This window comes from Nycticebus coucang, chromosome 1 (genome assembly GCF_027406575.1).
Source record: "Nycticebus coucang isolate mNycCou1 chromosome 1, mNycCou1.pri, whole genome shotgun sequence".
Classification (NCBI taxonomy): Eukaryota; Metazoa; Chordata; class Mammalia; order Primates; family Lorisidae; genus Nycticebus; species Nycticebus coucang.
Window position 1 is genome coordinate 131,780,363 of NC_069780.1, and position 26,277 is coordinate 131,806,639.

The 26,277-nt window shown below is 42.1% G+C and overlaps 2 protein-coding genes and 1 non-coding gene across 7 annotated transcripts in view; 2 read left to right on the plus strand and 1 right to left on the minus strand.

Annotated features, from left to right (window-relative positions):
* The first annotated feature begins 1,645 nt into the window (after positions 1-1,645).
* ZBED3 (zinc finger BED-type containing 3) lies at positions 1,646-15,432 on the plus strand. 5 transcript variants are annotated; one of them, XM_053588246.1, is made up of 5 exons: positions 1,646-1,775; positions 1,874-1,977; positions 4,699-5,596; positions 10,091-10,234; positions 10,934-15,432. In XM_053588246.1, exon 5 carries the CDS (start codon positions 10,990-10,992, stop codon positions 11,620-11,622), a length of 633 nt encoding a protein of 210 aa, XP_053444221.1. In that variant the 5' UTR covers positions 1,646-1,775; positions 1,874-1,977; positions 4,699-5,596; positions 10,091-10,234; positions 10,934-10,989; the 3' UTR covers positions 11,623-15,432. The 5 variants fall into 5 exon arrangements, with proteins under 5 accessions (XP_053444221.1, XP_053444241.1, XP_053444230.1 ...); XM_053588266.1 differs by lacking the exons at positions 1,646-1,775; positions 1,874-1,977 and adding an exon at positions 2,701-2,981 and having other exon boundaries at positions 4,699-4,802; positions 5,437-5,596; XM_053588255.1 differs by lacking the exons at positions 1,646-1,775; positions 1,874-1,977 and adding an exon at positions 2,701-2,981 and having other exon boundaries at positions 5,340-5,596.
* On the plus strand, positions 8,587-8,724 carry LOC128593526 (small nucleolar RNA SNORA47). Its single transcript, XR_008382375.1, has one exon. It is a non-coding gene; the product is annotated as a small nucleolar RNA SNORA47 (small nucleolar RNA).
* A 4,773-nt stretch (positions 15,433-20,205) lies between the features above and the next one.
* The window catches only part of AGGF1 (angiogenic factor with G-patch and FHA domains 1), a 39,599-nt gene continuing 33,527 nt past the window's right edge, over positions 20,206-26,277 (minus strand). The window contains exons 13-14 of the mRNA XM_053588213.1: positions 25,058-25,157; positions 20,206-23,351 (exon numbers count right to left, since the gene is read on the minus strand). Of these exons, the coding sequence (XP_053444188.1) occupies positions 23,151-23,351; positions 25,058-25,157 (301 nt within the window). The 3' untranslated portion in view covers positions 20,206-23,150. The remainder of the gene's footprint in view (positions 23,352-25,057; positions 25,158-26,277) is intronic.

The following is a 26,277-nucleotide window of genomic DNA, read 5'->3' on the forward strand; positions in this document are numbered from 1 at the left end:
ACCTCTACCCCTGAACTCTTCCTAGCCTCTCGTAACTATCATTCTATCTTCTACCTCTATGAGATCCACTTTTTTTAAGCTTTCACATGTGACATTTGTCTTTCTGTGACTGGCTTATTTCACTTAACATAATGACCTTCAATTTCATTCATGCTGCTGCAAATGACAGAATTTCATTTACTTGTATGGCTAAGTACAGGGTTCTACAATTAAGTTCAAGAACTCACCATAGAAAAAGTGCCATATACCTCATTGCTGAATATCACTATGGTAACCTTCAAAGTACTCCCCTTGGCCATCTGGTGACTGTAGTGATATTCAGCAGTCAGGTAGCACTTTTTCTGAGATGAGTTCTTGAAGTTCATTGTCCAACCTCATAGTATTCTATTGTGCATATACATCACATTTCTTTTATCTATTCGACTATTGATGGACACTTAGGTTGACTCCGTATCATTGCAACCCATGAATTCTGCTGTAATAAACACGAGGGTGCACCTATCTCTTTGATATACTGATTTTCCTTCCTTTGGATAAATATCCAACAGCAGGATTGCTGGGTTGAGAAGCCTGCATGCTGTTTTCCATAGTGGTGTACTAATTTGAATTCCCACCAACAGCATAGTAGTTACTTTTCTTTTAATCAGATGTCCACAGGTATAAGCATCCTTTGGGCCAGAGGAAAAGTAGCAACCTAATAGTTAATTTTCACATTGCAAAATAACCCTGAGTTTTTTCTTCTGAAACCATTCTTGGAATGGTTATTTCTTGTCCTCCTTTTAAAAGTACTAAACAGATCTGTTCCTTGTGGCAAGATTTCCTTAAGAAAGGAATATACTGGCTCAGCGCCCTCAGCACAGTAGTTACAGTGATAGCCACATGCGCCAAGGCAGGAATCACCCCAATGCTACCAGACCAGGCCTGCTAAACAACAATGACAATTGCAACAAAAAAGTAGCCGGGCATTGTGGAGGGTGCCTGTAGTCCCAGGTACTTGGGAGGATGAGACAAGAGAATCTCTTAAGCCCAAGAGTTTAAGGTTGCTGTGAGCTGTGACACCACTGCACTCTACCGAGGGTGACATAATGAGACTCTGTCTCAAAAAAAAAAAAAAAAGAAAGGAATATACTTTTGATACAAGGTTCCCTCATTTAAGGTTGGACAGGGGACCCCAGTTTTCCTAGGCCTGGGAAATTTCATGAAGGGAATGGCCTGACCTTTTGCCCTGAGCTGGAGGGACTGCATTCATTAATTTGTTGATAACACTAACTTTGAAATGTATTTCCATCTGCCAAGTCCTGTCCAAGTGTCATTCTCAAGACCTAGATAAAGAGCCCACATGGAGACTTCCCACTTGGGTCTTTCCCTCTGCCAGAGGTTCTGGTGCTTTTTAGTCCTTCTGTATTCTTTCTAATAAAATTCTATGGTAAGCACTGATCTGTGGTCCTCATTCCTCTATACGGAGACCAAGGACCTACTGAAGAGAGAAATTCCGGTAACACTTTTCCCCTGATAGCGGGCTTTGGCCAACAGAATGGGGACAGAATTGAGGTATGCAGAAAGTAACAGTCACATCCCAAAGAGGAGGGGCTGTGACTGACTCCACCCACAGGTTTTTTGTATATTTGCTTACGCGAGACAACAGAACAAATGGAAACCAAAAATAGGTGGGAGTCACAAAGAACAGCATGTGCTAGCCGCAGCAGAAGACCCAATTAATACAGTTCCAGGGACTCTCTGACCACTTGCTAAACTGTAGTTTGAAATCCGCCATGGTGAGTGAATTTAAAATACTACAAATCAGGACTTGCCTCTCCTCCCTCCAAGTTAGGTTTACCACAATGAGGATGTCCCTGAAAACTTGATCTTTCAGCCTGGAGCTGGAATGATGACAACTGCAGGAATCGCGCCAAAGTTACCTGCGGCTGACGTCATTTGTTTGAGGAATGGATCTTTGCAATCGCAAACCTCCGAGAGGTAGGGGTTGTTAACCCGAGCGTAATCTAGCCAGAGCTGACCGCCGGGGAGCGCCCCCTGTATTTGCCCAGGCCTTGATTGTGTGTGTGTGTGTAAATTCCTCCAATTTGTGACGTCAGAAGCTTTGAGCCTGAAAGGATCCAAACCGCTCCCAGGGACAGGTCCGGGGAACCCAGGTCTTGGAAGGGTGACGCAAAGTTATGAACTACAATTACATGGTGCCTCATTTTGAAACCTTGCCAAACACAGGCCCTGCCACTCGTGAGCCTGGATGGTTTAAGAGCGACTCCCCGATCACTTCCGCATGAAAGCCGCACCCCTCTGCCCCCCTTTGTATCCCCTGCAGCAAGAATGGAACGCTGTGTCTTTAAGGGGGACCCGCCGAGGTTTCCCTCCCGGACAAAATGTCCGCGCGGCGCCAGTAGGGGCGGCCTTGGTCCCGGCCTCCCGCCCTCCCGCGCTCCGCGGGGCCTTGGCGAGTGCGGGCCGGGAGGTGGGCGGGCGCACGGCGGGCTAGGCGGGCTGGGCCGGGCCAGCCGGACCACAGGTAGCCGGCCGGCCGCTCGCCGTGATGACAAAAGGTGCGCTCGGAGCCGGGTTCTGCGTAAAGGCCCCGCTACCTCCTTACAGCACCTCGTTTGGCGCCTTCCCTCCACCCTCCCTTCAACAAGTTCTTCGGAATGTGGAGAACCGTCGTCACTCCCCTGCTCTCCCTTTGTTAAAGTTGCCTTATTGCGGCTTGACTTTTAGCCGTGTGGAAGCGCTGGGCGCTCTATAGTGGGCTTTCTCTAATTAGGAATTTCTTCATGTTTCCCATTTTGGGTGGGGGGGAACCGAATGCACGCCAGATGCACAAATTCCCCACCCCTCATGGTGCTGGAACAAAAGACTTTTCCGATCCTTTCGGAGTATCCTGGAGCAGCTTGCTGTAATTTCTTGACACTGACCAATGCCTGAAGCTTAGCCAGAGAAGTTATATTTTCTCATCCTTGGGAAAGCAAAAAGTAAGTACTAACTGGTTGAATTTCTGATTAGCCAAGATTGCAAAGATAAGGTCTTTAACAGAAACTGCTGTAGAAATAGCTTTAAAAATTGACAGAGTAATTAGTTTCTGCTCTTTTTTGTTATGAATTATTATTACACGTTTGGGGGGGGGTCAAGGATAGGTTGAGGCAAACGGCAGTAAAAAGTATACAACAAATGTATAAAAAGAGTAAGAGCCCAAACCAGGTAATTCTCAATTTAGAAATCTTTTGGGTTACAAAGGCCTTCAGAGTAGGGCAGCTTTAAGTCCCTTTCAGGGGTCCTCAAACTGCCGCCGCAGACCACATGAGGCGGAGTGATTGTACTTGTTCCCGTTTTTTTTTACTGCAAAATAAGATCTGTGCAGTGTGCATTGGAATTTGTTCATAGTTTTTTTTTTAAACTATAGTCCGGCCCTCCAATGGTCTGAGGGACAGTGAACTGGTCCCCTGTTTAAAAAGTTTGAGGACGCATGCACCTCATACTAAATTATGCTTCTTTACAGGATAAAATGGCTGCCCACCTTTCTTTCTTTATAGGACCATATGTATTAAGTAACGACGGCCTGAAATAAAGGTCCACTTTAGGGCAGAATGCTTTACCATTTTCATTTTTAAAAATGCATTAATAAAGGAGAATGTGCTTCTCTGCCTTTTAGCTAGTGGTAGAAATATCTAAGAGATTGGCTTATGACATTTAGGGAACATCTAATTTACCAGATAATTACCTGTGGGTCCAGTACATTTTTTATAGTCTACAGGTAACCTTTTTCTAAGATTTTTCACACCTAACCCTTTATTCCCCAAGTCAGGTATCCATATTTTACAGTTTAGAGGCATTGTTACCTGTTACTTAATTTCATCTAAACCTTAAAGCTGGTGATTCCAGTCTAATTTTTTTAATTGTCTGGATCTGCTTATAAATAGATTAATATATAGCAGTCTTTAACAGAGATGGACACACAAGAGAAGAATGAATTGTGGTTTCCTTGATAGCTCCATTGTCAAGGCTAATTACTTAATTACTATGTTCTCCTTTGATTAAAGTCATTGGTAGATGAAGTAAATGAAAATGTGTTTAGTGTTCCCACAAACATCTGTGTGAATTTCTCATTAGCATGAATTTCTCATCTAAGATTTGGGTTCAGCCAACATGTATTTGTTTATGACTCTGCCTGGTTAATACAACCAAAGTAAGTAGCCCTGAGTACAGAAGGACCAACAGAGCTGTAATTAATTTGTTGTTTCCTTTTGAGGACATTGCTTGGTTCTTTAGCTTTTCGCCTGGCTAATATTTTTTATATGTACACGCATACATATAAAATAGTAAACTTAACTTTTGTTGAGTGGTTAATAGGATGATTCTCAATTTTATAGTCATACCTTGTGTATATGCCCATATTTATGCAAATTATTCGGATTTTGATGCCTTCCTTTATTCCCTATATTGGTATTCAGAAAGATATACTGCTGAATCTTTTAATCTGATAGGTTATTAGAAGAACTTCTTCAGAAATAGACTGAAATGGGTAGGTAATTAATGTGAACTTATTATCTTCCACAGGCTTAAATTTATCACTTCCTCAAATAATGGATACTTCAATGTAACATGGTCATGGGAGAGTTCAGAGGCATGGTGCCAACAATGCTATTCTCTCCCCTTTGTGGAAATATGTAAAATCTACATTTGTTTTTTCAGGTTTTTCCCTCTGAAACTGGACTAAAAAATTTCTACTGTTGAAAGTCATTAAAAGTTATACAACAAGTTTCAGTTACACAACTGAAGAACTGGAACTTTTCAGAGTTAAGTACCAAACTGGGCATGGGTTAAGGGCTGCAATCCTAGCTACTCAGGAGGTTGAGGTAGGAAGATTGCTTTAGCCCAGGAGCTTGAGGCTGCAGTGAGAGATGTTTGCGCCATTGCAGTCCAGCATGGGTGACAGAGTGAGACCCTCTTTAAAAAAAAAAAAAAAGTCAAGCACTACATTGGTCATGGTGGCTCAGGCTATAATCATGGGAGGTCAAGGGGGGAGTATGGCTTGAGGCCAGGAGTTCGACACCAGCCTGGGCAACATAGCAAGACCCTACTTCTATAAAAACTTTTTAAAAATTAGCCCAGCTGGTGACATGCTACTGTAGTCCCAGCTACTTGAGAGGCTGAGGCAGGAAGATTGTTGAAGCCCAGGAATTTGAGGTTACTGAGCTAATAATGATCATGCCACTACACTTCAGCCTGGGCCACAGAGGCTGTTGTTTCTTAAAAAAAAAGAAAAAAATTCATCAAACACTAATGGTAATGTGTTTTGGTGGTGGATCACACAGAGCATTTGTACCCTGTAGGGCCTGAGAATGGAAGGGATACTGAGCATCCACCCTTTAGTGGGGGACCCCAAGGCCAAAGCGCCAAGGAGCTGTTCCCTGCTCATCTTTTCCCCAGGATGGAGATCTTTGGATGGAATTCATCCCGATCAGGGAACACTGGTCTAACTTTTACATCAGGTATGAGAATTACTGTTGGAAGCATCACTTACCCTACCAGATGGTGAAGACAGAGCAGTGGTTCTGGAACGCTGGGCAGCAAGCACGTGCCTGACTAGGTAGGTGCAGTGAGCAGTGGGCTGGAGTGAATGGATGTAAGGAAAGTAATCACATTCATTGGCACCTTTCTGGAAGTTTGGGGACTCTTATTTCACTTTCTTCTTGTTAGCTAACCATGAGATTAGTGAATTAATGATAGGCATTTTGTTGGGTACTTGGTAAGGAAGAAATGCATATCACAGGGCTTCAGTTAATGAAACCTTCATATTACCTTCTTTATCTGAGTGATAAGCAGCCTATTTTGCATGAAGTCAATTAAGGAAGTGAAAGTAAATTTGTGGGGTTAGGGTCTTGGATCTGTTATTATTATTTTTTTCTTTGAGACAAAGTCTTATTTTGTTGCCTTCAGTAGAGTGCTGTGGTGTCATAGCTCACAGCATCTCAAACTCTTGGGCTCCAGTGATCCTCTTGCCTCAGCCTCCTGAGTAGCTGGGACTACAGGCACCCACCACAATACCTGGCTATTTTTAGGGACAGGGTCTCACTCTTGCTTAGGCTGTCTCGAACTCCCAAGCTCAGGCAATCTACCTGCCACGGCCATGCCCAGCCTCCTATTGCTCTTATAATGTATATTTTGTATTCAAAAGTCCCCAAAGGGAGTCTTCTTAGACTACCTACTCTACTGAATAACAGAATGTCAAAGAGAAGAATAACACCACCTCTGAGCACTAAAGAGGGTGCACGTCTGAATAGTAAATAGTGGTAGTTTTTCTGTTCATACCTTGACTTTATATAGTAGTGGAAAGTCCAAAAGTGAGGTCATTTGCAGTATCTGATTTCAGCCACTTATTTATAGAGGCAAATATTCTTATCATTTCCTTTGACAGATGGGGAGACTGAGACATGGGTGAGCTGGGGCTAAGAAACAGAGTCAGGTTCATTTCATTTAAGGCAGTGTCCCAGGTGTCTGCCCTGTGGCAGAGAGATGAATGTGAGGAGCCCCTCTCCCATCACTTCCTCTCTCTCCTGTGGATATAGAATCTCCTGGTTGGGCAGGGTGCAGCAGACACTTGATCCTGACCTTTCCTACACACTGGATTTCTTGCATGGCAGAGTCTATGCATGTAGATGTTTGAGTGGCCCTGCAATAGGTGTGGGTTAAACGGTCCCACATAAGCAACACAGGGCAAGTCTGTAATGGGTTAAAAATGGCTTTTGCTAACACAAAGGCAAAAAGGGAACTGGACTCCCCTCTGAGGCATACTCAGAGCCTGTTCTGGAACAGTTTCTCTGATGTTATGCTCCTGTTAAGCCCACGTGGTCAGAGGCTTACAATCTCTCCACTGGGGATATAGGCCAGAGGTTGACAGGTGTTAAAAACACATTGTCTTTGGAGCCTAAAGGTCTTTGCCTTGAGGAAGAACAAAGTTGTTACTCCATTATGAGGCAAACAAGTGTGTGCTTGAGGGATTTTGTTTCCCCTTCTTCCCCAGGAGTTCTTTGTGATTTTTATTTGGATACCTTGCTCAAGAATTAACATATGTCTGAGAAGAAAGAAAAAGCAGAGGAAATTGTGCTGATTTAAAGTTAGATAGAAAGAGTTAGAGATCATAGATTAAGTGTGTAGTGACCACCAGTGTATATAAAGGTGGTCAAGAATAAAGATGTTTCGCTACACGCCATCCCACGCCATGTAGTCTGTTTCTTGTTTAATCTTAATAATTACAGGAGTGAACTTATACCCATGGCAAAGCTGCTGTTCTTTCCCGTCTCCCGTAACGCAACAATGGGCTTCCCCATGGGACTGCCTCTCCAGCCTCCATAGTTAAAGCTGGGCTGGCCCTGCCTGAGGAGCCAAGGGTTTATAAAATTACTTCTGACCCGGCTTGGTGGCTCATGCCTATAATTCTAGTATTCTGGGAGCCTGAGGTAGGTGAGTTGCTTGAGCTCAGGAGTTTGAGAGCAGCCTGAACAAAAAGAGTGAGACCCCTAAAAATTAAAAAAAAGAACAAAAGACTAGCCAGGTAGCCAGGTATGGTGGCAGGCATCTGTAGTGCAAGCTACTCAGGAGGCTGAGGCAAGAGGGTTGCTTGAGCCCAAGAGTTTGAGGTTGCTGTCAGCTATGACACACTCTACCCAGGGCAACAGAGAGAGACTGTCTCAAAAAAAAAAAAAAAAAAGGTATTTATTTATCTGCAGATCGTGCAATGTAAATACTACCTAAATGCGTGCACATGACCACATCCATGCTTTCTTAGTACCTTGTTTCTTTTGCTTCTGTCTACCTCTTCCTCTTCTCCCTCCTTTCTCATCAGCTACCATTGCCTCAACCCATAGTATCGTGTTGATACTATGTATATCTCCTATACAGATCTGTATATTATTTAATAATAGTGAGATCATATTACACACTCTTCATCTTTTCTCCAAGAACAGTTACTCCAGAAATCCCCCTGGGGCATTGGATAAACACATCCTAACACATAGGACATTTGTATTGGTGCTGTTTAGTTCTGCAGAAGAAATCCCCAGGAGTGGAATCTCAGATTACTCCTATTTTTAATTAACACAGTAATTATCAGATTGCTTTCCTTAAAGTCATCCCATCTTCACTAGTAATTCATGAAGATGCCCTTTTCTGTGTCTCCCTTTAGCTTTGGCTGTTAGACCCTCTTCATTTTTTGTTAGTATGATGAGTGAGTGTAAAATGATACTTTATTGTTACTTTAATAGCATTTTCCTGAACCTAAGTGATGTCTTGCATCTTTTCACATATTTCCTGGTCATTTGGGTTTGTTCTTAGGTCATTTGCCTACTCATATTTCTTGTCTATTTTTCTGTTGTTTTTTCTTTTTCTAGTCAGTCTGTAAGAGGTCTTTGCGTGTTAAAGTTGTGGCTAAAGAATCTGAAGAGACTTTTCTTCCTTTCTGCACTGTAGGGGCAGTTGAAATGAGCTTTAGCAGAGCCAGGCAGGTACTAGGACCTGTGACCAGGCTTTAGATACTGAGTCTGAACAGAAGATTGTATTGAGCCAGAATACAGCCATGTGTGGAGGACTGAGAAAGTGAGGCAGTTCTGTACCATGCTGCCTTCCACTGGTTAAGACCTCCGAAAGTGAAGGGCTGTCCAGGCAGAGCATGTCCCTTTGCCACCCTCGGAGGGGCAGCGCTATGCTGGCCGACAGTTGTGGTGCAGCTTGTCTTGGCTTAGGTGAGGCTTCACATGAAAATAGAAGGATTAAGACATCAAAATTAGGGCTTGTCACTCTTGTGCCCAACTTTACTCATAACAGATGGCATCCACGTGTGTGGCACTCCTCGGAGCATTCCAGATTTTTTAAAGAACCCAGAGACAACTTGCACGGAGATAAAAGATGTGACAATAATTGTTCACCTCCAGCACTGTTGGGGACCCATCAGGAATAATGACTGTCAGGCTTTGGCCCAATTAAGAGAATCTGCAGGTTATGTGTGATTTTCATCCCCTGCTTGAGAAAGTACGTCAAAACACAAAGCCATGGTCTTGATATTACAGGAAAAGTTTAAATCTCGTTTGATTTCTAAAACAAATCATAAGAATTCATTATAGTAGTCACTCCACTTTTGTATATGTCTAATAATAAAAAGGGAACTCTGAGGGGATAAGGTTCAATGTAGAAGGAAACAATTCTTTTAAAAGGGAGAAAGTATAGGAAAAATTTTAGGTAAAGTTGGATAATTAGAAAGATTTCTGGCAGGGCACAGGAGGCTCACACGTGTAATCCTAGCACACTTGGAGGCCAAGGCAAGAAGATCACTTGAGGACAGGAGTTTGAGACCAGTGTGAGCAAGAACAATACCCTAGCTGTACCAACCCCCCCCCCACCCGCCACCCAATTAGCCCAGCCCTGTGGCACATACCTATAATCCCAACTATTTCAGAGGCTGAGGCTGGAGGATTGCTTGAGCCCAGGAGTTGGAGGTTTCAGTGAGTTATGATGACACCACTGTACTCTAGCTGGGAGAACAGAATGAGACTGTCTAAAACAAACAGACAACAACAAAAAAACCCAAAGGTGTTTCTAAGACTAAAATCTTGTTCTACTTAACTAACCATAATGTTACATAACCATAATATTAACTGACCATAAAAATATTCCTCTTGAAGGAGTTTTTAACTCCTCATCCCATCAACCTCCACTTTTGGGACTTCAGCAATTTAATAACTCTCTTGAGGGGAAATGTAATTTCTAATGACTTTTAAAGCTAATTAGTCATCATGAATAACCATCGTGAATAACCATGATGACTAATTACTCTGATTATATTTTCCTTTCTTAGTTAAAAGTATTGAGCAAGTTTTATAGCTTGTAAATCTGTAGAGGGGCTGTTTAGTTGGGATAAGAACTAAAGAAAACTAATTTTATTTGTTTTATGCCTCATGTATCTATAAAAGGGTCAGAAAAAATGAATGCCAGAAAGACACGGCACTAGTAGTATTTCCAGTACCTATCTTTAAGGCTGTTTGAATGAATTTCTTTTACTGAGCTGCCTGTCCTCTGAATTTCGTTCTAGCAATTTGAATGATTCATCAGACCTCAGGAGTCAAGACTGTGTGCAGTTTCTACCCCTCCCTGGCACTTGGGTTAGTTGGAAACCTGGAGGCAATGACAGGGACCCCCCAAGGTCCTTGGGACAAGCCCACCATCTGATTATAAGGTAAAAGTTTTAGTACACTGTTTTGCATACTGTTTCCTAAATGTGCATATTTTTGAAACATTTTGATGGCTTTCAGTATAAGTTTTCTCATAAATAGGATTGTTTTTATAACGACAAAAACAGATATTTTATCTTTAAAAAAGTACAGTCATTGAAAGCTTTTTAAGAGACTGTCTACCACTGACACTTCTGGCCCTAAAGTTCTTAAGAAACAAAATTTTCATTCTCAAAACTTTCTTTCTCTCTTTTTTTTTTTTTTATTATTGTTGGGGATTCACTGAGGGTACACAGAACCAGGTTCTCAAAGCTTTCTTTTCCGCTAATTTTGAAAGTGTGCTCTGCAAGCTGAGAAGACTACTGAAGGGAGCCCGGCTCTTCTACTGAAGGGAGGACAAGACCTTTAAAAAAAAAAAAAGTAAAGGAGACTATTAAAAAAAATATAGAGATACAGCACTTTTTTACCTGGTTATTTCTGTTCCAGAAGCTTGGTCTCCCACTACCTAGTATGAGCACTTGTAGGCTGGGGACCCGCTTGATTTCCAAGAGAATTCCTAGTGTGGGAAGGGCTAGACATTTCTGTTTTTTCTGAGGAATCAACACTTAATACTGAATATTAAGAGGGAAAGCCAGGCACCTACCCGAACTAGCCGTAGGATTCTTATCAGTGATGAAACAGACGGAGACCTGCTTTCTTCGCAGGCTGGCCGTGGTCACAGGAGGTGCGTGCAGGGACCCTTTCCCGCCGGTGCGGCACGATGCGGAGTGAGGAGCTGCCGGGCACAGCGGAGCAGGGCTGCGGGCCGGACGACGCGGGGGCGCCTCCCGGCCGCCTGGGGGCGCCGTACTCCGAGGCCTGGGGCTACTTCCATCTGGCCCCCGCGCGCCCGGGGCAGCCTTCGGGCCACTGGGCCACGTGCCGCCTGTGCGGGGAGCAGGTGGGCCGCGGCCCAGGCTTCCAGGCGGGGACCTCGGAGCTGTGGAGGCACCTGAGGAGCGCGCACCGGCGGGAGGTGGAGGGGAGCGGCGCCTGGCGCTCGCCGCCCCCCACGTCCTGCCCACCGGCGCCCTTCCCCGCCGCGGCCGCCGAGGGCGACTGGGCGCGCCTGCTGGAGCAGATGGGTGCTCTGGCCGTGCGCGGCAGCCGGCGCGAGCGGGAGCTGGAGCGGCGCGAGGCGGCCGTGGAGCAGGCCGAGCGCGCCCTGGAGCGGCGGCGGCGGGCGCTGCAGGAGGAGGAGCGCGCCGTCGCCCAGGCGCGCCGCGAGCTGCAGGCCCAGAGGGAGGTGCTGCAGGCGCGGCTGCGGGAAGTGAACCGCCGGGAGGGCGCGCCTCTCAAAGAGGACCTGGAGGGCGACAGGGGCGGCTGCGTCATAACGAAGGTCCTCCTGTAGGGGTTTGGTCCTTTCCACCACCCCACGCCTGCGCTCCTCCAAATTGGGCCCTGGTCTGGGTGCCACAGCCTCGCCTGGGACAGGGGTGCTGACTCGGAAACTCCAAAATGCGGGGCTCTCCACGTGATGCTGACCTTCAGTTTGAGAAACACTTAGGATGCTGACACAGAATCAAAACTGCGTCCTCAGTGGGGGCACCTGGGTGGCCTTACGTGCGCATGCGTGTAGGGGATGTGGTGCACAGGGGAAGCCTGAGCGCTCCAGCAAGTCTCCTGAACCCAAATCACCTGATGCCAGGGCCACTTACGGCTGGGGAACTGAAGACTAGTCTAAAGGACAAAAGCTTCTTTTCACACCAAAGACTTAACACCACTTGTGCCTATACACCTGGCAGCCCAAGGTGGAGGGCATGTGCAAACGAGGATAAAGCGTTTTACCCAGTCTTACTCATTTCCTAATGCGTAATCTGCCCAGCACCAAGTTCTGAAAAGGGGACCTTGGGTTTCCATGATTGCTCTTTACCCCATCGTCTCTAGTGCCTCATGGGTAGTCCCGGATCCCCTAGCTTTATTTTATCCTTCCACATTGCCCGGCCAATACCAGATGCACCATGTCACAGCGCAGCTGTCTTGCCCTTGGTTCATACCCAGTGGTAGGGTCTGAACTCTCTCTTTCAAGCATCTGCTTTTTTGCCTCACCCCCTTGTCACTAGGATGGGTGATTCCTTCCAGACATCTTCACAGTCCTCACCTCTGGAGCAAAGGAGAAAGCATCCTTCCCATCTAAGGCCAGGTCTTCCTGTTATGTCTTCATACCACTCCCCTTCCTCATTTACTGGGTCTTTGCTCCATTAATATTCTTCCTTTCTCTGTCTCATTCCCTCCCTTTCCCGAGGCTCTTCTCCCTTGGCAATGCCTGGTCTCCCTTATACTGAAGACTCAGTCCAAAATGGTCAGGTAGTCTTTTGCAGCCTGTGGTACCCTCCCCAGTTTTTACTCCTTCACTCCTCAACTCTTTCAACGCCACCACAATCTTCTAATGTTCAAATTTGACAATTCATTTTCAGCCTTCAATTTGTTATTCTTTCCCATCTTCAAATTCCTTTCTTGGGAAGTGGATCATGCTTTCCCTCCAAAGAATTCCTTTTCCTGATATATACTGGTTCTCAGTTTTTCCTCCATCTTCTCTTTTTTTAAATTTTTTTCTCATTTATTTTTATGTTGAAAAATTCAACATAAAAAATACTCGGGGAAAAATAAAAAACACCAGAAAAATTTGAAAGGCTGGTACTATGTATACCCAAATACTCACGTTCCAACCAGATTGTTAACATTTTACCGTATTTACTTTTCCTTCACCCCGTGCGTGGGTGTATATAATGACATTTCACCCATAAGTATTTCAGTATATATTTCCTAAGAACAAAGACATTGTTTTACATAATTATAGTATGCTTACCATACCTAGCAATACAAACAAAAGCCTCTAATAACAGCATCCTTAGTCAAAATTCACGGGTTGTCTCAAGAACATCTTTTTGTCTTTTGTTTTTAAAACCGGATCCAGTCAAGGTTCATACATTGCTTTTGGTTATGACTCTTCCGTCTTCTTTTAGTCTAAACTCTAGAACAACCTTCTTGTATTTTTTTCCATGACACTTATTTTTGATGCATCAGGCCAGCTGTCTTATCCAATGTCCTATATTCTAGATTTGTCTGATTGTTTCATTGGGCCAATTTCTACACTCCTGGCTCATCTCCCTGTAGAGTACAATGATCTTTTCTGTGCCGGGGACCCAAATATCTCCAGGCTTGTGTTGGTCCTTCATGTCCAATCCCTTGCTCTTGTCTCCCACTTGCATATCCTACCTCTGACGTGGAAGGGGCAACTCCATTGAACTTGCATCCACCCTTCCCCTGGGAACTAATTGGGTTCTCAGTGTATTGGGCACATGCCACACACTTTGCAGGTTTTCTCATTCTCACAGCTCCATAACACTGTACCTGTTTTGCAGCTACAGAAACCAAGCTAGAGGGATTAAGTAGCCTGTACAAGATCACAGCTGGTAAATAGTAGAGGTGGGATCCAAATGCAGTCAGTTGCCATGCCCCTAGCTACTGTACTGCCTCTGGAGAGCTCTGCTTCCCTTGTTACTTCCTGCTTCCTTCCTAACTCCAGCTAAGTAATTCCAGTTGGTGAATTAACTGGAATTGGTAACATTTACTGAGTTCACCATGTGTCAGAAGTAAATGCTTTATGAGAGTAATTACTTGCCACACAATAACCTTATAACATAGACGCTACTATGCCCTTGTAGATGAGACAGGCTCAGGGGCCCTAAGTAATGTCTTGAGAGACACAGCTGGGAAGAGGTAGAATGGGATTTGAACTCATCACTGAATCCTAGGCATCTGCTCTAATAAGCCTATTGCTACAAAATATTGTACCTGCCTTCCTTCTGATGCCACCTGCCAAGCCTAGGCCCCACTTATCATTCATCTGGGATTCATCTTACCATCCTTGTCTTCTCCTGCCCCCACTACCTGACACGCAACTGGGCCAAAGACAAGGACTTGTCCTAAGGTAACACTGATTAATTGCATCACTTTTCCTGCTCAAAAGCCCCAAGGTCACCCATCACCTACTTACTATAGTCTAAGCTTTAACACTGGCCCAACATTCAAGTTCCTGCCCTTCCGCAGTGCCAGGCTTACTGTCCCCTCACCTACGCACACTGTATGCTCTTCTTCCTGACTGCTCTGCTGTTGGTATCTCTGCCTCTTAAAAAGCCCCCTCAATCTCCTTGAGTACAAAAAATCCTACCCATTTTCTAAGAGCATGAAGCTTTCCTTGATTTCTCATTTCAAGGCATTTGCTTACTTCTCTGGATTCCTAGCATTCTGTATCTCACTAACCTCCAATCAGGCCATCTGGCATGTGGTAAGTAGGTCTCTGTTTTACAGCTAGACTCTGAGCCCTGGGGGGTCATTGATTCATCCTAACCGCACAGTGCCTTGCATACAATAGCTGCTCAATAAATATTTGAGGTGAAGATCCCATTCAATGTGATTTTATAAGTTAGTTTTTCTGTAATGATTTATCTTTAATTCTCTGTGTAAAATTTGTAACAAAAGGCTACAAGGAAATAATAGTAATAACTTTCTAAGCTGTTAGTCAATAAGGATTTATGAAGTGCCAGTTGGGGGCTGTTCAGCTATTGCAGTATGTAAAACTTTTATAATTATACAAATAACACAAATATATCGCCCTAGTCTCGGAAGAACAACAACAAAAATCCCCCAAAGTCTGGTTACTTTAGTAAAACTATTAATGGTTTAATGTATTTTCTTTTGCTTTTGCAATTTTGATATTACTCTAATAATATTGTAAGTAATGTCTTTAGAGACACAGCAATGAAGAGGCAGAATGAGATTTAAACCCCTACTCTGTTAAATATTAGAATTTAATGTCATGTGGATTTATAAGTTAGGCTATACGATCTGAATTTGAACTTTTTAGAAGGAAGAAAAGACCTCTGCAAATGTTACTCTTCTATTCCACCAATTGAGAGAATCATTAAAATAAAGCAAAGACTTAAGAGTCTTAACCACTCCCTTAAGAAAGAGAGCTAATGGGAGCCTGCTGGCCAGTTCAGGGGACAGGAGAGAACACTTGGCCAGATAGCTGCCTGTGGGAGTCAAGGGAAGAGGTTTTACTTTGCACTTTATACACTTCTGCACTGTTGCAACTTTTTATACTAAGCATGAATTATTTTTATAATTAAAGTAAAAATAATTTTATAATTAAAAATAATTTTTTATATTAAAATAATTTTATAATAAAAATCATTTTGCAAACAAAACCCCTCTATCATCAGCATTCAACTTCCTTAGTTAAAATCTCAACACCAGCATGAATATAACCTTCGCTTCTGAAAAGCCTAGAAAGAAACCTTCAATGCCATTGTTTAACAGATGAGGAAAGAGCCTTAGAGTAACTTGTCCACTCAGAAAGTAGTGGCTGTGGCGAGTCACCTGATGGCAGCCTTCTGAACAGATGTTCTCTCTGGCCTCAAGGACTCCTGCTTACTCACCTGGCAAAGCACACAGTCCGTTGGCATCCTGATGTCAGCTAAGAGACAGGATTCGAGTGTGCAGAAGTAGGTTCAGGGGATTGAATTGGCCTCTCAGAGTCGTCACTGCTGATTGGTGAGCATGGCAACGCCTGTATTGGCAGCATTTCCCCCAGTTTATGTGACTGGGCTTGCTGATGGCACCACTCCGTGCTGCCTTTGAGAGCGGTGCATGCAATGGTTGACATAGGTGAATGGCTGGACCTGGGGTGCAGAGTGTAACCCTACAACTCAACTCCTTAATGCTTGCTGTGATGTTAAGTGTTTATTTCTTCAGATTGAAATATGGCAGGGAGGATGGCGGTGTAGGGAAAGCAGGGTAATAACCAAACTGGAAAAGGCTAGAGCCATCAAGCACCCTAGGGCTGCCACTCTCAGAGGCTAGAGAAGAGTGTGCTATGGAGTGGGCTGGGTTTCCACTTTAAACCGCTGTCCATGTCCTCAACGTCTCAGAAGGGATTCATAAACACTGGGGGGGTTGTTTTGGTTTGCAGCTAGGGAGTCATCCAGGAATTCTGTTTGTAAAGGTTTGACCTTCTTACCTTTCAACAATCTGCACCTGCTTCTTTGCCTCTAAAAATGGATGAGGGGATTATTCAGGCCCCTTCTGGCTCTAATATGCTATAACTACAGGAAGTACTATGGTAAAACGCCAGTCAACAATTAAGCAAATTAGTTGCTATTTAATTGGATTTTCATGTTAAGTGTAGATTTAGAAGGAAATGTTATTAAAAATAATAGTAGTATCAAAAACAAGAAATTTGATATCCACTCAATACAACAGTATTAAGGCCCTAATTCTGTCAGATTCATACCTAGAACTATAAACATGCTTGACAATGATCAGCACAACTTCTTTTTGTCCTCTTAACACCCAGCAGGCAAGGTAGGTCTTAAGTCCAAGTTTTACAACACTTCAAAACAGGGGGATGTCCTGCTGATGGCATACAGCTAGTAAGCAGATTGGAGAATCCAGTCCCCCGATCCCTTCACATCTATGGCCAGCTGTGCTTCCTTTAAGGCCTCTCTTCTAGCCGCGTCTTCAGCAGTGCTGGGACTTCTGGATCTTGGCCCAAGTGCTCTAATGCTTGGGTTGACGTTGGCTACTTCCCACTATGAGCTCTGGGGTTGGGGACAGCCAGCCAGCTTTCCGAGAGGAAGCGAGGTCGGCCTTTGTATTATTTTCTTCTGTTGCTGTACCAGATCACCACAAACTTAGAACTTCAAAGAACACTTATTTTACAGTTCAGCAGGTCAGGAATCCAAAAGGGATCTCAAAGTATTGGCAAGCTGTGCTCTTTTCCGGAGGCTCTAAGGGAGAATCTGGTTTTGCCTTTTCTAGCTTCTAGGGACTGCCCACATTTTTTGGCTGTGTCCCCCTTAGAAGGGGCCAGTGGTCTTTCTCACATTGCATTACCCTGCCACCCCCTTCCACATGGCAAGGGCCCTCTCTTTAAGGTTACCTGAGTAGCGACCTAATTCTATCTACGTTAGTCCCCCCACACACCCCCAGCCCTGCCACGTAACATATTGACAGGTTCCATATTTTGGTAGGGTTAGGGTGCTGTGAGAAAGGGATATTCTTGATTGGATAACCCTTCTCCTCCCCAAATTAACACTTCAGAAGGGGTTTATCTCTGTGCCCAGTGCAGGGAACGATCATAGACTTTCCTGGGACAGATACCTGGAGGGTGGGTGTCAAGGATGCTTGTGAAGGAAGTATCAGAGGCCTCCAAAGGACTGAGAATGTTTGAAAATGTGTGCGCCAAGATCTGTTTGACTAGGAAGACTACAAGGTGGTGTGCGAGGAGTTGGTCGACTAAGACTGTGGAGTTAGGTATGAAATTAAAATCCAAGTTTCCAACCACTTATGTTAGGGTCCCCTAGGCAACCACCTAGCCTTCCAGTTTCCTCATCCGTAAACTGGAGATGATACATGCCTTACAGGGTTGCTATAAGGAGGAAGATATTATTTAGGGAAATTCTGACAGTTTGAACCCAAAAACTATGACTTCTCTTTCTCTTATCTGATGGGAGCAAAAAACCAATCCTGAGCAGCCTCCCCCCCAAAACTAGCAGGTTCCTTGGGAGGATTCCTGACAGCAGCTATATGTTAGCCACAAAGATTTGCCAACTCATTCTTCTTCAGGATAGAAGTATTTTTCTATCGAAACAAAAATTTCATACTTCATTTGCCAAATGAGCTGCTTTAGCCAAACTCAGTATGACTTGTGACTACCAAATAATCTGACAACTCTCACAGTGAATATATAACCCATCCATGAAAGCAGTTTTCCCATCAAAGTAGTCACCTTGGAAAACTTTAGTTATATCCAAAATGCTTAAAACATTTCTGGAACTCCTCTGTGGACACTGGAATCTCTATCACATTCTCTAAAATGACCTTAAATTGGCAAATATTCATGTTTCCAGGATAAATTTGGTTTTTACAAAGAGCTGCCAATTACTCAGAGGTGAATTTCTCAGACTGGTGACTATGGTAGCTGATTAGCCAGATTAACATATCTAGTTAATAGGGTGAGATTATAATAAAACAATGATAATTATTTTAATGTGGCTCATAAATTGGTCTTGATAGTATTGTATATTAAGGTTAAATAAAGGCAGCAATGGTCACGGTAGAGATTAAAGCCCAATTTTAGTTGGTTTATGATGTGAATGAATTCAGATAGCACTGGGAGTCATTATATATTTAAATTGTATTAAATGTTTCTTTTTATGAAAATCTTATGACATTCTCTGAAATCTGATTTCATAGCATTAAAATGAGGGCTTTAAGGAAAAACATTAAATGGTAATGAAAGCTTTATCCTTTCAGTATATGGTCTCGTGGGCTTTTGGTCAAGAGAAGTAACGATCAGACGAATGAGCTGGCAACCTTCCTGCCCTCTGAAGTCTCCTAGTAATTGGAAGCTAAGTAAAATGTTGTCACGTGTTTAAATACATCTAATAATATTCCTGTGTCTGCGCAAGGAAATCCCATGGCATTCTAACAGTGAGGCAGAATTTCTGAAAAGCCATTTTTTCTCAATAGGCAGAGACAGCATCTGCCTCCATCCACGTTAACTTTCCCAACTGCGTCTGCTCTTCATCTTCCAGGGGCTCTTTGATTGACATGTTCTCCATTAACTCCAGTTGCCAGTGACCTGATGCATGTTGCATATTTTTTTCCTGTGCAGTCATGCACCACATAACAATGTTTTGGTCAATGACAGACTGCATATACAAAGTGATGTCATAAAATTATTATTCTGTATTTTGTCTATACCTTTTCTGTGTTAGGATACACAAATACTTACCACTGTGTTACACTATGAATTGCCTATAGTATTCAGCACAGTAACACGTTGTATGGGTCTGTCACCCAGGAGCAACAGGTATACCGCATAGCCTCAGTGTTTTGTAGGCTGTGTGCCTACCCCATCTAGGTTTGTGTGAGCACACTGATGTTCACACATATTGCCTAACAGTTCATTTCTCAGAACGTACCCCCATTGTTAAGCAAAGCATGACTAAACTTCAATAATCTATGACTCAGATTTAGAACCATAAAACCCAAGATGTTGGGGAAAGTACCTTCAACTGTCTTTAGGTGTCAGGTTCGTAAGTGCTTTCTGGCTGCTTGCCAAGCACATACCTCTGTCTTGAAGCTTTGTAAGATGGCTTTTGTACACAATCTCTGACACCTCCTACATTCCCTTGAGATTTCTATCTTCTTTTGCCTGCTCTTTGAAAATATGACAAATTAATAAATAATCTTTCACATGACAAGTTGGAGGGTTTTTGAGGTCGGGTGAACAATAACTTCTCGTAAGTTCATAGCTAAAATAAAAATAAAACATCAGAAGTAAAAATGTTTTCATTCTGTGAGGATAAGAGTGCTTCCTCAAGCTACTTAATACTAGAAAACCATTTCTATTTTACTCTGATATTGATGGTTTATTCTGTTCTCAACTTGTCAGCTTCTCATGTTCTGGCAAAAATATGAGATATTAGATTTCTTCAACTTCAGCAACTTGTAGCCCCACTTAAACATTTAATAGCTGGCTGGGCACAGTGGCTCACACCCATAATCCTAGCACTCTGGGAGGCTAGAGCAGGGGGATCACTGGAGCTCAGGAGTTCAAGACCAGCCTGAGCAAGAGCAACGGCCCCTCTCTACTGAAATTAGAAACGTTAGTCAGGCGCTGCAGCATGTGCCTGTAATCCCAGCTACTCAGGAGGCTGAGGCAAGAGGATCGCTTGAGCCCAGGAGTTTGTGGTTGCTATGAGATACCATAATGCCTCAGCACTCTACTGAGGGTGATATTGCAAGACTCCGTCTCAAATAAAAAAAAAAAAAAAGTAAAAGCCATTAAACCAGTAAATCTTTACTGTGTGAATAAACTAATATTTAAAATATTAGACACAAAACAATTTTATGCAGAATCCAAATTGTACATGATTCATATTTATGCTTCTAAACAAGTAGAACTCACATTTGTACTATTTCTACAGTTTACAAAATGCTTTTTGTATATATTTCCCCAGTTGCTATTCAAGACAAACATGTGAGATAAATATTCTTATTTTACAGATGGAAATAAACCCAGAGATTATTGAGTACTTTAACCAGTATATAGTATAGCCCTGAGACGTTAGATCTGCAAAAAGTTTTAATAATGCAAAAACCACATATATTTAAATTTTTATCACCATTTTTGAGTTCCTAATTTTTTTTTGAGATCTCCATTTTTTTAACAAAAGAGAAATATGAAAAAAAGTTTTTCCCAATAAAATAATGGAAAATATTACAGACCATCTATACTAACCCAATGAGTAACATTCACCAGTAGCAAAAATCTCTTTGGGGGATGCTAATTCTATAATGTTATCTATCTATGTACAGAGGAGTCTAATTCTATAATGTTACCTATCTATATACAGAGCACTAGCACCAGTATCATATTTAGACCAGTAATTTTTTTCCTGTTTTAGAGAAAATAATGCAGGGCAATCCTGCTGCCTCCAAGTCTAGAGTGTGTGTGTGTGTGTGTGTGTGTATGTATGTGTGTATGTGTGTGAATATATATATTAGACTATATTGTGGGACAGAAAGGACACAGAAAGATACCTCATCCAAATTTGGAGTTATAGGGCCTAACTATGCCAGCATAAACCTTGTAGGGACTTAATCTGTTCATGTATCTTATATGTAGTCACAATTTATTTTTATTTTTCTTTCTTTCTTTTTTTTTTTTTTTCATGCTGGGCGCCCCCGCCACAACTGCCGCAGCCCCTAGCGCACCCAGAAGCAGAGTCTGGCTGGGGCCGATGCCGGAGAGCCCAACAGACTGTCGGGGCTGCCAGAGCAGATGCTCCGAGGCCTCTTCTCACCCGGCCGAGGTCCTGGGGCAAGTCCTGGGCAGCGGAGCCCGCGAAGAAGCTGGTGCTAGGCAGCTGCGACGGCTGCGGCCATACTGCTGGCAGCCGGCTGGCGAGAGCTCCACAATTTATTTTTCTTTCCCCATTTCTCTTTCTGCCTATGTCCTTTAGATGGAAATTCTAATATGTATCCTTTCTTTCTTAATTCTTAATTATCTTCATTATTGTATAATTTTTATTTTTAGAATTTTCCTTTCCTTATTTCTATTTTTTTTTTTTTTTGGAGACAAAGTCTCACTTTGTCACCTTCACTAGAGTGCTGTGGCATCATAGCTCACAGCAACCTCCAGGTCTTGGGCTTAGGCGATTCTCTTGCCTCAGCCTCCCAAGTAGCTTGGACTACAGGTGCCCGCCACAAGACCCGGCTATTTTTTGTTACAGTTTGGCCAGGGCTGGGGTCGAACCCACCACCCTCAGTGTATGGGACCGGTGCCCTACTCACTGAGCCACAGGCGCCACCCCTTTCCTTATTTCTAAACCTCAAAGACATTTCTTTATAGTAGATGGGGGAACTGTAGCTTATATTCACTACCAGAAAAGGGTTAGTTCCAGTGTTAATTTCCCAGCAAACGGCTGGGAGAAAAGTTGAACAGAAAGGGAAAGAACAGTGATAGCCAGCAGAGCAGTGACACCTGCACCCAGAAAGCTGCACTACAATTCAATATTTGAGGCTCTCCTTTGTTACTGTACTGCTGACTCAGGGAAAATTCTGGCTGGTTACAAATTCAGAGCATATCAGTATGTTTAAATCATTGGTTTAACAAATCACTTTCTAATGTTACAGTGTTTTTGCTGCATTTGGAAATATGTTCAATAAGTATGTTGAGGCCTTAGTGAGGTATTCCTTTTGGACTAGAAATCAATTTCTCTGGCACAACTCCATTGCCCACAATGGTATTTTTATCAACACTCAAATGCCAGCACATTGAATATTTCAATACTGTACTCAGTTGTTCCTATCTAAATAGCTCTGTTAGCTATGAAACAAAATCAAATGTAAATGCTGAATACACAGTACAAATCGACAGATTCTTCACAGAAGAAAGGAATAAAAGACTAATTTACTATATCACCTGTTCATTAGTTCTTCAATAGTATAACTTAGGGCAGGCTACTTCAAGGCTAATGAAATTTATGCAAATTTACTACTATTCATGTTTTCTTGACTTTTTTTTTTTTTTTTGAGACAGAGTCTGACTTTGTCACTCTGGGTAGAGTGCCATGGCATCATAGGACACAGCAACCTCAAACTCCTGGGCTCAAGTGATCCTCTTGCCTCAGCCTCCCAAGTACATGGGACTATAAGTGCCCACCACTATACCCAGCTATTTTTTTTCTTTTTTAAGAGATGGAGTGTCTCTCTTGCTCAAGCTGTCTCAAACTCCTAAGGCTCAAACAATCCACCCGCCTCACCCTCCCAGAGTGCTGGGATTACAGGCATGAGTCACCACACCCAGCCTTTCTTGACATTTTTTAATCTAGGTTCTAAAGGGCTTAAACAAGGATGCATATGGTCAGAATTATTTTATAAACTTTTGATGCCTCTTTCTTTTGCTGTGCACTTTATAATACTGAATACATGGAGATGAGGACAAACATACACTTAAGTCACTAGGTTTATATGAATTCTGCTTAGATAGCTAGTTGCTTATATGAATGTTGTAAATGACAAGAAAAATAACTAAGTTTGATAAACTCTTCCATACCCTGTGAACTTGAGTCCACTTACTACATAACTTGATTCAGTGACTATTTATTGGTTTTAAAAAATGGGTTTTAAAAGCTACAAACCATACTTTATTACACATTTCTGAATCATGAGGGGGTAAACTGTGACACACCTCCCTTGTGCCACTGAATCTTTTGCAGAGAAAAGTTCTGCAATAAAATAAGGGTTTCCAAACTCTTTTTTTTTTAAAAAAAAGCTTGAATTCTGTTCTGTGATTAACCATCATTCTACAGTCCCTTTTACCCAAGGCATAGTTCCTGGTGCATCTTTTTGAGGTTTAGTTTCTGAAAATTTTTCAGCAAACCTCTCTCGTGCTTTGTCCCAGTTTTTTTTGCTCTTGTTCTGGAGAAGGTGCACATCGTCAATCGAAGATGGCTTGCCTGTCCCCAAGCCTGCATGTGTTCGTCGAAGCTGAAGCTGAATCTGTCACCAAAAGTTGAGCAGAGGACTTATTTTAGAGTCTAAACACACTGAAATCTGCTATGTCCAACTTGGTACTCTACCTATAATATTTTTATTTATTTAAGATTAATGTAAAAGAAAAACCTGTTAAATGTATCAAATACATTGAGGAATATATACGCCATTATAAATGGAACATAAACTCATTTTTCTGTATTGTCTTTTCTGTTAATAAGCACAGCCAACTTTACAGAAACAGAGTGTTCCTTAAATAGCAATCATCAAATTTCATTTTGGTGCTATAGAGAATATCATTCCACTCTAACCAGAAATAAAGCCAATGGACACATTTAAACCTACTGTCCTACCTACCCTCACCTAAGTAAGTGAACAGGAAGGTTAAACATTAAGAGTCTTAAAAGAGAATTTGATTATTTTTATGGCAGGAGGGGAAGCCTTCCCTCAAGTTTAAGAACATTAATAGCTATCGGTTACTCAGTGCTTAATGTAAAGAACCATGCTTAAAGGCTTTTTCTTCAAGGCATCCCTGAAAAACAGTTCTTATAATCCTCATTTTTACATCAGAAAACTGATGTTTACCCAAAGCCACACAGCTAGTGGCTAGTAGGAGCACATATTTGAACCTAGGTTAGACTACAAAACTTTTGCATTATACCTCAATGAAAATAAGAAAACTATTATATATGCATACCAATCCATCTATTATTTCTTCAGGAACCATGTAGTTATTATGAAAGTTCTGTAGTCAGGGTACTTTTTAGGGTTTTTGTGAAAGATAACCCAAACCTCCTATGAATTCTGAGGCCACAGAGTTAGAACAATTTGTTTTCCAGACACACTCTCTGTATTGCTTGTTACATGCTCGAATTCTTGAACCTAACAGATTCTCCGGCTAATACAGAATCTGCCTGTTTGTTAAATAACACTGTGATTGTTCCCGCAATGTTCAGTACCAGGTATGGTAAGGAAGTCATTAAAAAACAACTAAAAGGGGCGGCGCCTGTGGCTCAAGGAGTAGGGCGCCGGTCCCATATGCCGGAGGTGGTGGGTTCAAACCCAGCCCCGGCAAAAAATCACAAAAAAAAAAAAAAAAAAAAAAGAAAGAAAGCAACTAAAAGGCTTGGTGCAGTGGCTGACTCCTATAATCCTAGCACTTTTGCAGGCCTAGGCAGAAAGACTACTTGAGGCTAGGAGTTCCAGATCAGCCTAAGCAAAAATGAGACCCCATCTCTACAAAAAAATAGAGAAATCAGCCAGGCATGGTGGTACATGCCTCTAGTCCCAGCAACCTGGGAGGCAGAAGCAAGAGGATCACCTGAGCCCAGGATTCTGAGGTTGCAGTGAGCTATAATGCCACTGCACTCTAGTCCAGTGATAGAGAAAACCCTGCCTCTTTCACAGACACACACACATACAAAAACAAAAAACAAAAAATCTAAAAGATACAACAACTTTTGGCTCAGGAAACAGCACTTACTATCCTAGCTCTGACATGGGAAAAAACTCTAAACAAGGCTTTCTAAGAACATAAAACATAAAACATGCATATATATTTGATAATTGTGTACATCACAAAGGTAGTAAGCATGTCTATTTTTGCTTGCTGCAATAATATTCCTAACACTTCAGGCAAACACTTGACACATTATGGTACATCGTAATGTCTGCTGTAAGAATGAATCAATGAAAAGAAATTTAAGTCTTACCGGAGTTTTCATTCCTCCACCATCCTTTCCCAGTCCCTCTCCTTTTTTCCAACCCATCTTCTCCAACATCTTCCGACCTTTATTGCTATCAGTGATTTCACTTTGAGAAAAATTAATAGGATAGCTGATTTAGGACCTTTTAGGCCACATTTATAATAAATTCATGAATTAAAAATAATAAGTGAAACTCCTTTAGGAAACTGTTTGGCATTACCTAATAAAGTTGAAGGCACACAAATTCTACACCTACATATGCTACTCAACAGAAGAGTATGCAAATATGCGCCAAAGTACATAAAAATGTTCTTCTAGCAAATCTAACAGCAACAAACTATAAACAATCCAGATGTCCATCAATGGTAAAATGAATAAACTGTACTACAGTCATACAATAGGATATCATACAACAATAAAAATAATGTGAAACAAAAAGAATATATACGCAAAATAAACAGAGTTTAAGTTTAAAATAAGTGAAATTAATCTACTGCTGTCAGGTTGCTGGTTACCTCTGGGGAAGGCAGTGATTAAGAAAGGCCATAAGGAAGGTAGGATTTTTTTAGTTTTTATTTTCAGCCTGCGTCATGCTTTCATAGCTATGTATTTATGATTTGTGTACTTTCTGTACATAGGCTATACATTAATTAAAAGAGTAAAATAAAATAAAACCTCTAACTGCATTTTGTCCTATGGTTTTGTATTCTGCTAATTTTAGAATGTTTTAATTTTATTTACGTTCTATCTCATCTAGTTCTACAAAATATGCTATAATTAGCTTTTCAATAACAATAAACCAAACACTATCAGTATGTTTCATATTTCTACCTTCTTATTTAAATCTAACGTGTGTTGCTTAGTGTATCTAACTTTAATGTCATTGCATCAAATATAGTACTGATGATGGATCTGACTCCATCAATTATAAGATGATCTGTTATTTTATGTACCATTAAAAAAACACTGTCACCATTCGTAACTATAAAACTCTATCACAAGAAGTATCATCGTAGAATCAGTGAAACAGGATATTTAATCAAAATTTTATAATTAGTTACCAGTTCTATATAAAAGTTTTCAATTTTAAATTGAAAACTCACAGCAACCTCCAGCTCTTGGGCTTAGGCGATTCACTTGCCTCAGCCTCCCAAGTAGCTGGGAATACAGGTGCCTACCACAATGCCTGGCTATTTTTTTGTTGCAGTTTGGCTGGCGCTGGGTTT

What these genes read in the sequence shown, in the direction of transcription:
- ZBED3 (XM_053588246.1), top strand. Translation starts at nt 10,990, where the DNA reads ATGCGGAGTGAGGAGCTGCCGGGCACAGCGGAGCAGGGCTGCGGGCCG.